This window comes from Lepus europaeus, chromosome 3 (genome assembly GCF_033115175.1).
Source record: "Lepus europaeus isolate LE1 chromosome 3, mLepTim1.pri, whole genome shotgun sequence".
Taxonomy (NCBI): Eukaryota; Metazoa; Chordata; class Mammalia; order Lagomorpha; family Leporidae; genus Lepus; species Lepus europaeus.
In genome coordinates this window covers 42,953,049-42,967,479 of record NC_084829.1, presented here as the reverse complement: position 1 = coordinate 42,967,479, position 14,431 = coordinate 42,953,049, and the positions used below count along the sequence as shown (strand labels likewise).

The following is a 14,431-nucleotide window of genomic DNA, read 5'->3' as shown; positions in this document are numbered from 1 at the left end:
CGTGTTCCGTCTGCCCAAGAGTCCTCTTTAGAAATCTAAACGAAACCCCAAACGCCAAAGCTCTTTAGTGCCTGGCCCATTGTTGATGCTCAGGGAATATTTGTCAGATGACTAATAACCCTTAATTGATTAACAACATGTAAGTCTGGAATTTACCATTTGTGCTCTTAACATTGGACGTGATCCTGTTACCCCGGAATCCTGGCCCTGTTCACTTCTGTCGAGTCCGTACAAGACTTCACCCCAGGCCCAGCACCCATCCTCTGGGCTCCTGGGCTCCCGGGCTCCCTGCCCTGACTCTTCCCAGAGGTTGGGCCTTGCCCAGTGCCTGGCTGTGGAGAAAGGAGAGGGGGATGGGACAGCATCCTCCCCAAGCCCTCGCCCCACGCTGCAATTCCCAGTTCCTCTTCCTCGAGGGAGCCTTCCCTGATCTCTGCTTCTTTGAAATCTGCCCAATTTCCCCCTCCCACGAAAGACATGAGTTAGAATATTTGTAATTTGCTTGCATCATTTAAGTTTTTTTGGAAGATTTATTTATTTGAAAGGCAGAGTTACAGAGAGAGAGAGACAGAGACAGAGACAGAGAGAGAGACTCTTCATCAGGTTCTTTGTGCTCAGCTTTCTGCACCAGAGACACTCCAGGGCCTGGGGTGGATCGCCACCCTGGGAGGGCTTCCCGTGTGAAGGAAGAGACAGTCTGAGGGTGGAGGCAGAGCCCAGCCCCAGGAAGCTTTGGGCTTCAGGAGGAGGCAGGTCATATACAAAAAAAAAAAAAAAAGTTCCCAGGCTAGAGGAGCGGGTACTAAGGACAGATCCTATGAGTCAGGCCGCTGGCCCTGGGCTGCCGCACTGGCTGGAAGGGCTAGGTGGGCCCCAGGGGCGCGAGGCGGTGGCAGGTCAGGAGCACGTCCAACAGCAGCAGCTTGAAGAGCAGCAGGCGCAGCGCCCCCAGCCACAGGGCCTGGGCCGCCATCCCTGCGGAGGAAGCCGGCTTAGGAGGCCAGAGTGCCACTTGGAGAACGTTAGTCCTTCCTGGTGTCTAACCTCAGTCCTTGCCGACAAGGAGATGCCTCTTCCCGGCCTTCATTTTATTCTGTTCCCCAACATTGAGGGTGGGGAGGCGTGGGGACTAGGCAGGAGCTTGCATCTCATGTTGTGCGAATAGAGAGCCCCCAACTTCCTGTTTGGTCAGGAAGCAGAGTGGGACCAGAGCTGACCTCATGACTGCCCACGCAGCGCTCTTTCCACCCCCACCCCCTCAGGCAGGGTCCCATGGGCACTGGCTCTGATGCCTGAGCCATCCACCTAGCAGCCACCCCCTCCCAAGCCGCAGTTCAAGGACCCTGGTGTCAGCTGAAACCTATGCAGGGGTCAGAGGCTCCAGCCCCATCTCATCACACGGCAGACATTGCCCCCAACCTGGCAAGGCAGTCCCCACCCCTCGGAGGCTGGGCGGGACCTGTCAGGTCAGAGCTGTGTCCCGCCCTCCAGTCCCAGGTCCTGGTCCCCAGGCCTTATTCCCAGCCCAGCCCCAGCTTCCAAGTACTCACCCCTAGGAGGCTCCTGGGGGCAGCGCCTGGCTGGGGAGGCCTCACCTGCCAGCAAAGGAGAAGGGAGTGGGTCCCCAGGGATGGGCCATGCACAGCAGAGGACAGGGCCACACCCCAGCGCTGTGCCCCGGCCCTGGGCAGTGCTGCTCCCAGGGCGTATTGCGTCGATGGACAACTGAGCCAGCAGTGACATCCTGAGCTCACTTCCTGCAAGTCCTCTGAGAGGCCCAGACCCCCTCACTCACCACTGCGCCCTGTCTTATGCCCTGCGGTAGGGGGCAGGCCATGGTGGCCCAGCACTTTGCTACATGGACCGACAGTCAGAAGCACTCTTTGGAGGGCAGGACATTTGGTCAGCAAACATGCCCATTTGGAAGATGGGAAGACTGAGGTAATCCAGAAAGAGGAAGTAATGGTCTGGTCAGTAATAATGATGGCTGACTTTGGACATGCGATTTTACTTCCCTGTAGCAGCTGCACCAGGAGGCAATAATGTGAACTCCCACGTGAATGTGGTTATACAGGGCGAGGTGTGTGTGTAACCAGCCCTAGGAGGGAGAAGGCGTTATTATCTCTTCAAAGGTCTGCAGCGGAACCTGGAGTTGAACTAGACATTGCGGTCGCAAATCCTAGGATTCTTGATGCTGAGGCCACCCTGTTGTGAGCCCAGGTACCGCCTCACTGGATGCTCTGCGCTTGAACCTCCTTCATGCCTCGGTGGCCTGGATCCCTCCCTCCCACCATACCCTGCTTCCCGGGTGTGCAGGAGGGGACAGAGAGCAGCCACAGGAGCCCAGGCACCATCCGCACCTGACAGCTGGAGGGGCTGTGTGCTCCGGCTGCGGCCCCCAGCCCTGGGCCCCGCGTGGCAGACCAAGGGCTCCCAGGATGCCAGCTCCTCCGAGGGCAGGGAAAGCTGGGCCACACTAGTCCAGGTGCCGTCCATCGCAAGGGATGGGCCGTAGGTGAAGGCGTCCACTGCGCTGCCGTTGCCAGCTGAGAACCAGATGGGGCTGGCGGGGTCAGGGGGTGTGACATCGAGGACCACGCAGACCACCAGTGTCTGCCGCCTTCCGTCCACCATCAGCGTGATTGGTGGGGCCAGAGAGGGGAAGGGCGTGCGGCCCACACCTGCAAAACATCACAGGTGTCCAGCCCAGACCCTCCCAGGCCAGCATCTCCTTGTAGGCTGGGCTTGTGCGGTATTATCGTTCCACCTGTCCCTCCATTGTCACCAGCCAGCGACCTATCCTTCTAACCATCACTCCCAGCTTGTATTCACCCGTCTAGGCAGCCTTTCTCCCCTCCATCTATCCATTCTGTCACCCCCCTCTGCTCCTGCATCCTTCCTCCCATCACTCATGCATTTGTCCATCCATCCGTCCGTCCGTCCATCCGTCCACCCATCCTCCACTCCCACCTGTCTATCACATTTGAGCTCCATGTTTCTGCGCCAGGCCCTGGGGATGTAACACTGAGTGACACTGTTCCTGGCCTCCGGGAACTCAGTGCTGTGGGAGAGGCAGCAGATACTTAAGCATTTATAATACCATGGGGTGCCAGTCTCAAGAAAGAGGTTACTCTGGGGAGGAGGGGAAGGAATAGGGACCAGAATGAGATCCAAGGGGGCTCTGAATATATCTGTCACTTTTTATTTCTCTAGGAAAATATACGATTCAAATATGGCAAAACGTTGACCATTTGTTAATCTGCGTGGGTGTTTGTTATAAGAGGGTACTTCAAAAAGTTCATGGAAAGTGGAACTGAAAGATAAGTTTAGAGGCCAGTGGTATAGGGCATTGGGTTAATCTGCCACTACATTGCCGGCATCCCATATGCAAGTGCCTGGCTACTCTGCTTCTTGTCCCACTCCCTGCTAATGCGCCTGGGAAAGGAGCGGAGGATGGCCCGAGTCCTCGGACCCCTGACACCCCCGGGAGAGGCCTGCATGAAGCTCCTGGTTTCAGCCTGGCCCCGCTCTGGCCTTTGAGGCCATTTGGGGAGTGAATCAGCTGATGGAAGACCTGTCTCATCCTCTCCCTCTGTAGCTTTTTCAAATAAATAAATCTTTTTAAAAATAAATAAAAATTAAAAGTTCATGGAAAATGTCTATTATGAAAGAACTATGTGAGAATTTCAATTTTTTGTGCCAAAATAAATTTACTTTTTAATTCCATTTTCATGACTCTTTTTTAAAAAAAGACTTATTAGGCCGGCGCTGTGGCTCAACAGGCTAATCCTCCGCGTAGCGGCACCGGCACACCGGGTTCTAGTCCCGGTCGGGGCGCTGGATTCTGTCCCGGTTGCCCCTTTTCCAGGCCAGCTCTCTGCTATGGCCCGGGAGTGCAGTGGAGGATGGCCCAAGTGCTGGGGCCCTGCACCCCATGGGAGACCAGGAGAAGCACCTGGCTCCTGCCTTCGGATCAGCACGGTGTGCCGGCTGCAGCGCGCCGGCCGCGGCGGCCATTGGAGGGTGAACCAATGGCAAAGGAAGACCTTTCTCTCTGTCTCTCTCTCTCTCACTGTCCACTCTGCCTGTCAAAAATAATAATAATAAAAAAAGACTTATTTCGTTGAAAGGCAGACTTGCAGAGAGAGAGAGAGAGAGAGAGAGAGAGAGAGAGATCTTTCATCTGCTGTCTCACTCCCCAGATGACCACAATGGATAGAGCTGGGCCAGACTGAAGCCAGGAGCCAGGAGCTTCATCTGAATCTCCCATGTGTGTACAGGGGCCCAAGTATTTGGGCCATCTTCTGTTGCTTTCCCCGGGTACATTAGCAGGGAACTTCATTGGAAGTGGAGCAGCCGGGATGCAAATAGTGCCCGTGTGGGATGCTAGCATTGTAGATGGCGATTTAACCAGTGGCTAGCCCAGCACAGCACAATGCCGGTCCCTTCATGCAGTTTTTGAAGTACGTGTGTATTATTCTCAATTACTTTCTGTAGGAATGTATTTTATTGAGCTATAAGCCATGTACCATACGTTCATCCATTTGAAGAACAGGCCTATTGTTCTGTAATTCTAAGAAATGTCACGTGATTATAGCAAATATTTGTCCTGTGTTTTCCAGGACATTTTAAATTTTCCAGTTATATTCTCTTCAATAAAGATGACTTATTCAGTATATGTCACAATGTTATTTTTGGCTATTTGAGTTTTTTCATATAAATAAAATATCAAATGTTAAAATCTATAGTGACTGCCATTGCACTAAGCTGCCATTTGCGATGCTAGCCTCCCATGTTGGAGTGCCGGTTTGAATCCTGGCTGCTCCACTTCCAATCCAGGTCCCTCCTAATGGCCTGGGATAGCAGTGGAAGGTGACTGAAGTACTTGGGTCCCTGCCACCCATGTGGGAGACCCGAAAGGAGTTCCCAGCCCCTGGCTTCAGCCTCGCCTGACCCTGTTTGCTGCAGGCACTCTGCCTTTCCAATAAATAAATGTTTCTTTAAAAATCCTATGGGGCCAGCGTTGTGGCATAGTAGGTTAAGCCTCTGCCTGGGACGCTGGCATCCCATATGGGTGCTGGTTCAAGACCCAGTCACTTCACTTCGAATACAGCTCTCTGCTGTGGCTTGGGAAACCAGTAGAAGATGGCCCAAGTCCTTGGGGCCCTGTACCCACGTGGGAGACCTAGAAGAAGCTCCAGGCTCCTGGCTTTGGATCAGCCCAGCTCTGACTATAGTAGCCATTTGGGGAATGAACCAGCGGATGGAAGACCTCTCTCTCTTTCAAATAAAAATTAAAAATAAATAAATAAAAGTCTTTAAAAAATAACCCTACAAATAAATTCACACCATGAGTCATGAAGTGTAACCAAGCTGAAGAAATGCCCCAAAAGGAAGGAGTCTTGTGAGGAGGTGGGGGAAGGGCACTCAGGAAAGAGCTCTTGTCCTAGGAACACCTGCATGGGAAACCAGCCAGCCAGTACTTGAACTCAGATCTCTGTGGTCCCAAGTCCTGTGCAACGTCTCCCCAGAAAGCATGACAACTCAGATTTTGTCACAGGGCTCAGTGGACCAAGCCTAGGACACGGCCTCAGACAGAGCTGGGATCAGCTCCTGACTCAGCCACTTAATTTACTGAGGCTCAGGGGTCCCATCAATAGAATGGGATTCGTAGCACCGGTCTGGCAAAAACAACGTGAAGAATAAAGACCGTGAGTTCAGAATGCCCTGGCCGACGACTGTTAGCCTCGCTGTGGTGTGAGTTATTCACAAGGCATTGCACACCAAGGCGATAGGAGTGAACCCCACACCCTGCAGTCTGGGTCAGTACCTCACACCCCACCGCCTAAGTTGAGCTCGGCTTCTGCCTCCTCCATGAAGCCTCCGGGGATTGTTCCTCTTCTCCTTGGCTGCTTCCTTCCCAGAGCTCAGGCCTCCTGCCAAGGGCTTTCCCTGTCCCACAGAGGTGTGGTTTATCTCTCCAGGGAGGAAGTGTCTGTGACATGTTGGGGACCAGCTTTAGAGCAAGGAGACTCCCTGACTCCAAGACCCAGACCTCTGGCCTGCCATGCACACCAGACACGCACGTGCGTCTAGATGGAAGTGGGATTCCTTTGGCTGCATCCTTCATTGTGGAAGGCTGGGGGCAAAGAGTCTGGAAAGTCCCGGGGGCTTTGGGCCTCTCCTGAGCTCACTGACAGCGGGAGCTGGAAGTGCGTTTGGGACCCCCTGGGTCCTGTAGGACTTGGGCACCCTGAGGGCAGACAGGACAGCACAGGACCTCACTCCATGTCACATAACACGGCCTTGGCTGCCCTCACCCCTAGGTGTCCACGGATACCCATCCAGGTTGGCCTTCTTTCTCTGAACCCTGAGATGGACTGTCCTCCCCATCAGCACTGCGGAGCCCAGGCGGCAGCATTGGGGGCCTGGGGCCAGAGGTCTGGGGGTCGAGTACAGTGGGAAGGGGACAATGGGTTTCTGCCAGGACTCTGCCTAGGCGGCTCTGAGAAGCCCTTGTCCTGGCCCCCTGCCTCCCTATTATATCCAGGGAGGCCAGAGCGAGGAGCTGGCCTTGGGCAGATGACCAGGGACGGGGAGAGATGACAGAGAGGGATACAAAGAGGGGGCTCACCTGTGGGCAGAGCTGGACACCCCAGGGCCAGGAGAAGCAGCAGCCACGGCCCAGCCATGACCCATGGGAAAGGAGCAGGACCCAGCTGCAGACCTGAGGTGCATGCTGGGGGAGGAGGCGCCCACAACACCGCCTCCCCAGCCACAGGCCCAGCTGCACCTCAGCTGCTCTGCCACGGAGCCCCTCCCACGGCCTCCCTGGCCCCCAAACCCAATTCTTTCTCACAGGCCGGGGAACAGAGAGTGCACTCCCACTAGGAACTGGATGCCCACCCTCCTTCCTGTCTGACAGGCCTCTGTCCAGTCCCTGGCTCCCAGGAGGGCAACTACCACCTCCAGGACACAGAGCACTGGCACGTATGCCACCTGCACTGGGTCTGATCCACTCAACCACGGGGGGCCCCTTTCACAGGTGAGGCAACTGGGCTCAGAGAGATGGGGTGACCCCCTAAGGTCGCCTGGCTGGCAGCTGGCAAAGCCAGGGAGTGAGCTGCTTCCTGATGGTTCTTTGCTTATTACAGGCAAAGAGGTGCCCAGGAGACCTCTTGCCATCTTGTTACAGACCTCCTTTAAAAAAAAAAAAAAGAAAACTTTTCTAACTGTCATTTTCAGTGACTCTATTACATTTTAGCTTTGACTGTCACTTGGATCCTGAATTTTCACATGTACACATATACCCCAATAAAATCACAAAATAGGCCTCACAAGACAAAGATTTGTGAACAAAGATGCTTGCTTTTTAAAAAAGATTTATTTATTTATTTAACAGCAGAGTTGACAGAGAGGGAGAGACAGAGACATCCTCTATCTGCTGGTTCACTCCCTAAATGGCTGCAATGGCCAGGGCTGGGCCAGGCCAAAACCAGGAGCCAGGAGCTTCTTCTGGGCCTCCCATGTGGGTGGCAGGGACCCAGCTCCTGGAGCCATCACTGCTGCCTCCCAGGGTGTGTGCACATGAGCAGGAAGCTGGAATTCGGGGCGGAGCTGAGACTTGAACCCAGGCACTGTAACAGGTGATGCAGGCGTCCTGACCAGCGGTTCAACTGCTAGAACAAATATTTGCCCCCGAAAGGTCTTCTTCTTCCTTCTTCATTTATTTATGTGAAAGGCAGAGATAGAGGGAAGGAGGGAGGGAGGAAGAGAGAGAGAGAGAGAGAGAGAGAGAGAGAGAGAGAGAGAGAGAGAAAGTCTTCCATCCAATGGTTCATTCCCCAAATGGCTGCAATGGCCAGAGCTGTCAGGCCAAAGCCAGGAGCCAGGAGCTTCTTCCAGGTCTCACTTGAACCGCTGCCCATATGAGATGCTGGTGCTGCACATGGAAGCTTAACCTTTTATGCCACAGTGCTGGCCCCCATGATGTTCTTCAGTATCTTCATTAAAAAGCAAGATATTTGGAGGGATCCGCATTGTGTTGCAGCCAAAAGATCTGTGGACTGATACGCCGGCGTCCCATACTGCAGCATCCCGTATCAGTGTCCGGGCGGCTCCACTTCCGATCCAGCTCCCTGCTAATGTCCTGGGAGGGCAGAGGAAGATGGCTCAAGTGCTTGGGCCCCTGCCACCATGCAGGAGACCCAGATGGAGTTCCAGTCTCCTGGCATTGGCGTGGACCAGCCCTGGCTGTTACGGTCATTTGGGGAGTGAACCAGCAGATCAAAGACATTCTCTCTCTCTCTCTCTCTCTCTCTCTCTCTCTCTCCTCATTCTGCCTGCCAAATAAATAAATAAATCTTAAAAAAGAAAAGAAAAGGTGAGGCATTGGAAAGCAGTCACTCACACAGTGATAGGAGAACGGTTACACGGATGAGATGTGCTGTATGTATTTCAGCGGCTACTTCGCAGCGGCTTTTCAACTCAGGTTTTCAAAGAAGTTTAATGGCGTGGGATGTCAGGTAAGAGTGTAGTTTAGAACTTGGGCTGTGAAACCAGATCGGCTGGATTTACTCCTGACCGCATCGTTTAAAAGTTATGCGGCTTTTAGCAAATGACTTCCCTAAGCCTCAATTTCCTCGTCTGTAAATGGGGACGGTAACACCTCAAAGGGGCCTGTGAGAGTTCAACAGGGTGAGTCATGAGAAGGGTTTTTGCACATAGTACGACGCCAATAAATACTCTTTTTATAGACATGTACATTGTTATAATAAAAAGTTTAAACAGGATACAAATCTAAATAAAAATATGTGCTCAGTTTTGAACAAAAAAATACATGAATATTCCTGAAAGGATGAATACTGGACATTAACCATGGTTATCCCTGCATTTTAGGATTTTGGATGGTTTTAATTTATTTTTATCTTTTTTAAATAGGTGATTTCTGTCTTTTTTCACTGTTTCTTTCTTTCTTTCTTCTTCTTCTTCTTTTTTTTTTTTTTTTTTTTTGACAGGCAGAGTGGATAGTGAGAGAGAGAGACAGAGAGAAAGGTCTTCCTTTTTGCCATTGGTTCACCCTCCAATGGCCGCTGTGGCCAGCGCATCTCGCTGATCCGATGGCAGGAGCCAGGTGCTTCTCCTGGTCTCCCATGCGGGTGCAGGGCCCAAGCACTTGGGCCATCCTCCACTGCACTCCCGGGCCATAGCAGAGAGCTGGCCTGGAAGAGTGGCAACCGGGACAGAATCCGGCGCCCTGACTGGAACTAGAACCCGGTGTGCTGGCGCCGCAAGGCGGAGGATTAGCCTGTTAAGCCACGGTGCCAGCCTCTCTTTTTTTTTTTTTGTTTTAAGATTTATTTATGTATTTGAAAGGCAGAGCTATGGGGGAGGGGGGCGGGGAGAAAGGTCTTCCATCCACTGGTTCACTCTCCAGATGGCCTCAACGCCCTAAGCTGAGCCGATCCAAAGCTGGGAGCTAGGAGCTTCCTCTCGGGTCTCCTACAAGGGTGCAGGGGCCCAAGCACTTGGACTATCTTCCATGGCTTTTTCAGGTCACAGCAGAGAGCTGAATCAGAAGTGGATCAGTCAGGACTCAAACCAGTGCCCTTATGGGATGCCGGCACTGCATGCGGCGGCTTTACCTGCTATGCCACAGCGCCAGCCCATCAGTGTTTGTTTTCATCTGCTTGAAAGGCAGAGCAAAGAGAGAGAGAGAGGGAGAGATCTTCCCTCTGCTGGTTCACTCCTCAAATGCCTGTAAATAGCCAGGGCTGAGCCAGGCTGAAGCCAGGCCTGGAGCTCCACCCACTCCCTGACATGGGTGGCAGGGGTGCAGTCACCTGCTGCTTCCCAGGATGCACCAGCAGAAGCCGGGCTGGAAGCAGCACGCCAGCGTGGCTGCAGGAGCCCCATGCGGCCCTCACCCTGCTGCGCCACAGCACCCACTCCGATTCTCATCTTTATAATTGTTTATTTCTCAGATTTTCTGTAACAAATCTGTATTATTTTGAAAATCAGGAAAATAAACATTATTAATAAGCAAAGACTAGAGGCAAGCATTGTAGCACAGCAGGTTAATCACAGCCACTCAGTCTCTTTCAAATAATAACAGTAATAACAATTAAAATTATGGATGCACTACAGTTTATTTAATCATTATTGTTAAACATCTGAGGTAATGGATTCCTTTGTTTACAAAGTCATTTCCAAATTTATACTTAGTTCCTTACAATTATTGTCTTAAACCCTTTTGTCATTTTTTGTTTGTTGCTCAACTTTAAAAAATTTTAAAATTGTGGTGAAAATACACCTAATGTAAAATTTATCATCTCGGGGCCAGCACTGTGGCGTAGTGGCTGCGGTGCCAGCATCTTATATGGGCGCCGGTTCGAGTCCTGGCTGCTCCTCTTCCGATCCAGCTCTCTGCCATGGCCTGGGAAAGCAATAGAGGATGGTCCACATGCTTGGGCCCCTGCACACATGTGGGAGATCTGGAAGAAGCTCCTGGCTTCGGATTGGCTCAGTTCTGGGCATTGAGGCCATTTGGGGAGTGAACCAGCAGTGGAAGACCTTTCTCTCTGTCCCTCTCTATATCACTCTACCTCTCAAATAAATAAATAAAATCTTAAAATTTTTTTTATCATCTCAACCGTTTTTAAGTGTTCATCACAGTAGTACTGAGTTCTTTTCACCCCCATCCAGCTCTAGAATTCTTTTCATCTTGCAAAAATGAAACTCTACCCCTACACTCTTCCTCCCCTTCCCCCTGGCCCCCAGCACTCTCCGCTCCTAGTTGCTACCTTCATGCATCTGTCGGCTCCACGAAAGTGGAATCAGACAGTGGTTGTCTGTGTGCGACTGGCATATTCCAGGTAGCCTCCAGTTAAGGGTCTCCAGCTTCACCCATGTCCTTTTTGAGACTGGAGACTGCCCCCTCGTATGTGTGTTCTGCGTTGGGCTGCTTCCACACTTCAGCGATGGTGCACAATGCAGGTAGACACATGAGTGGACAGATATTTCTTGAAGACCTGGCCTTCAGGGATGGACATTTGGCCTAGCAGTTAAGCCGCTAGTTGGGATGTCAGCATCCTCCATCTGAGGGCCTGGGTTCAAGTCCTGCCTCCACTCCTTATTCCGGCTTCCTGCTACTGGGCACCTTTGGAGGCCGCACATGATGGCCCAAGTCCTGGGTCCCTGCCATCCAAGTGAGAGCCCTGGATTATGCCCAGAGCCCTGCTCATGGCTTTGGCCTGATCCAGGCCTGACTGTTGCGGGCATTTGGGCAGTGAACCAGCAGATGGGAGTTCTTTCTCAGTTTGTCTCTCTGCCTCTCAAATAAATAAACTTAAAAATAAATTTTCTACTCATTTCTTAAAAACAAAACAGCTTGCTTTTAATTCCTATCTACCTAGAAGTAAGATTGCTAGATCAAATGGAGATTCTGTTTTGACATTATTTTTTGACAATGTGGCTGAAGTTTTGCTTTTTTTTCAGGAAATTATTTATTTGAGAGGCAGAGAGAGAGAGAGAGAGAGAGAGATCCCATCTATTGGTTCATTTCTCAAATACCTGCAATGGCCAGAGTTGAGGCTGGGTCAGGGCTAAAGCCATGAGCTGGGAACTCAATTCAGGTCTTCTACATGGGTGGCAGGAGCCCAGTCTCTTGAGTCACCTCCACTTGTGATGCAGGCATCCCATTTTAGAGTGCTGGTTCAAGTCCCCACTGCTCCACTTCCGATTCAGCTCCCTGCTAAGTGCTTGGGCCTCTGCTACCCATGTGGGAGACCTGGATGGAATGACTGGTTCCTGGCTTCAGCCTGGCATAGTCTGGTTGTTTGTGGCCTTTTGCGGAGTGAACTAACAGATAGAAGATCTCTCTCTCTCTCTCTCTCTCTCTTTGGGCCGATGCTGTAGCATGACGGGTAAAGCCACCGCCTGCAGTGCCAGCATCCCATATGGGCGCTGGTTTGCACCAGCTGCTCCACTTCTGATCCAGCTCTCTGCTAAGGCCTGGAAAAACAGTAGAAGATGGCCCAAGTCATTGGACCCCTGCACTCATGTGGCAAGACCCGGAAGAAGCTCCTGGCTCCTAGCTTTTGGATCAGCTCCAGCCACTGCGGCCAATTGAGGAGTGAACCAGAGGATGGAATACCCCCCGCCCCGCCCCGCCTCTCCTTCTCTCTCTGTGTAACTCTTTCAAATAAATAAATATTTTTAAAAAAATCTTTCTGTCTCTCCCTCTGTCACTATGCCTTTCAAATACATTAAAATATAATAAATAAATGTTTCCTAAAATATAAATAAATAAAATAAAAGCAGGGGGTGTTTGTCGCAGCATTAAAGCTGCTGCTTGGATGGCTACATCCCGGGTGGATTTTCTGGTTTCAAGTCCTGCCTCCACTTCCAATTCCAGCTTCCTGATAAAGCACACCCTGGGAGGCAGCAGGTGGTGGTGGTTCAAGTGCCTGGACCCCTGCCACCTACCTGGGAGACCTGGAAGGAGTTCCTGGCTCCCGGCTTCTGCCGTGTGCCGCCCTGGCTGCTGCAGGCATTTGGGGAGTGAAGCAGCCCATGGGAGGTAGCTTCCCTCTCTCCATCTGTCTCTCTTTCTACATTTCAAGTAAACAGATACAATTGGGGGAAAAAATCCTGCAAGCATGCCCCAGCTGAGATAGGGAGGGTCTCTCCTCTCTGGTCAGTTTCCCATTCAGTTTTCTTTACTGCAGTTCCCTGCTCTCTTGCTAAGACACTGAACAAAGCCAACCCTCTGTGTACTAAGGCTTCTGGGGCCATTTCTCAAGACATTGCTCCCTTTCATTCTCTCCTCAAATTTTGTGGTTTGCTTCTGTGTGAACCAACAACCCATCTGGGGCTTTACTCACCCCGTTTAAGTTGAGAACGTCCGGGCACGAGACAGCTGATACAGTCTCACCTCTCTCGGCTTTCTGTGCCTAGAGAGTTTATTCCCGAACTCTGTCGGGAATGAACTTTGGCGGATGGTACAAGGTGTGCATCTAAATGACATTTTTTCCCCCAAAGCGCTCAGCAATTATCCCGAGGTTATAAACAATCTTTCCTAACCCCACTATTTTCCAAACGTCCTGCGTCTTTTATATAAGCAGGTTTATTTCTTCCTGGCTCCTCAATTTCTTTCTTCTGCTGCCAGCCTCACCCCCTTTCCGTCTTCTCAATTACTTTAATAATCCTGTTGATTGCACTGCGCTGCCTGTCTGGAGGGAGCCCCCTGCATCCCAGGGCTGCCTGGAGGCGGCGGGCTCCACGAGTTCCCAGGCGCAGCCAGCGCCCAGGTGCGCGCGGCGGCCGAGGGGTCCCCGCCCGGAGGGGGAGGGGAGGCAGGTGTCCTAACGACTTTCCTGCCCTCCAGCCTGGGGCGGTGTGGGCGCAGGCACCCCGCGACCACATGACAGATGGGGAAAGCGCCCTCGGCCTCTTGTCGGGTTGTTGGAGCTTCCCAGAGTCAGGAAGGCAGCAGACTCCCGCGCTACCCGCGCCCGGCCCCGGCCCCAGGTGTCCCCGGGCGCACGCCTGCTGGGAGCTCTCATAGTCGCTCGATCCTCCTGTGAGCCTGGGGAATTTCCGACCCCGGCCTGGGGGCCCTGAAGATGCCGTGTGCGTGCGTGTGTGTGTGTGTGTGTGTGTGTGTGGGGGGGTGATGGTGGTAAAAGGACGCTCCCCTCGCCCTAGTCTTTGAGTTGCTCATCCCAGACTCTGAACCTGCCATTTAATGACCAGCTGCTCAGACCGCTCATTTAATTCTCACAACCACCCCAAAAGATGCTGTCAATCTGAGGCTCAGGGACCTGAGTTATATCCTGCAGTTAGTCTACCAGCAAGCCCCAGCTGAGGGTTCACTGCAGATCATCTATCCATCCATCCATCCATCCATCCTTCCTCCCTCTTCGTTCCCTCCCTCCCTCCTTCTTTTCTTGGCAGAGAAGAGGAGAGAGAGAGAGAGAGAGAGAGAGAGAGAGAGAGAGAGAATCTATCACTCTTCAAATGCTTTCAACAGCTGGGACTGGGCCAGGACACAGCCAGGAGCCCTGAACTCCATCCAGGTCTCCCACAAGGGTGGCAGGGGCCCAAGCACTTGAGCCATTACCTGCTGCCTCCCAGGAGGCATGTTAGCAGGAAGCTGCCATCAGGCATTCTGGTATGGACAGCCCAAGCCGTGTCTTAACCACTGAGCCAATGCCTGCCCCAGATCTCTTCTGTAGCTCTTTCCATGAGGTTCTTGGGAGAACCTCATACATGACTACCTGTCTGAGTGCCTGGTGCACAGCAGGTGCTCACTGCACTGTACCTTCTTTCCCTCCCCTTTCCATATAGGTACAGGTAGAAAACCAAGGTCCTTGGTAAGCTGAGACGAACCATCCAGAATGTGAAAAAAGAAAGTAGGAAAAAGTGGAAG

General features: G+C 52.2%; 1 protein-coding gene across 1 annotated transcript; it reads right to left on the bottom strand.

Annotated features, from left to right (window-relative positions):
- Positions 1–862: 862 nt before the first annotated feature.
- PTCRA (pre T cell antigen receptor alpha) lies at positions 863–6,692 on the bottom strand. The gene is made up of 4 exons (XM_062187197.1): positions 6,635–6,692; positions 2,361–2,681; positions 1,551–1,595; positions 863–975 (listed from the first exon to the last, which is right to left on the bottom strand). Exons 1-4 carry the CDS (start codon positions 6,690–6,692, stop codon positions 863–865), a joined length of 537 nt encoding a protein of 178 aa, XP_062043181.1.
- Between the last annotated feature and the right edge of the window lie 7,739 nt (positions 6,693–14,431).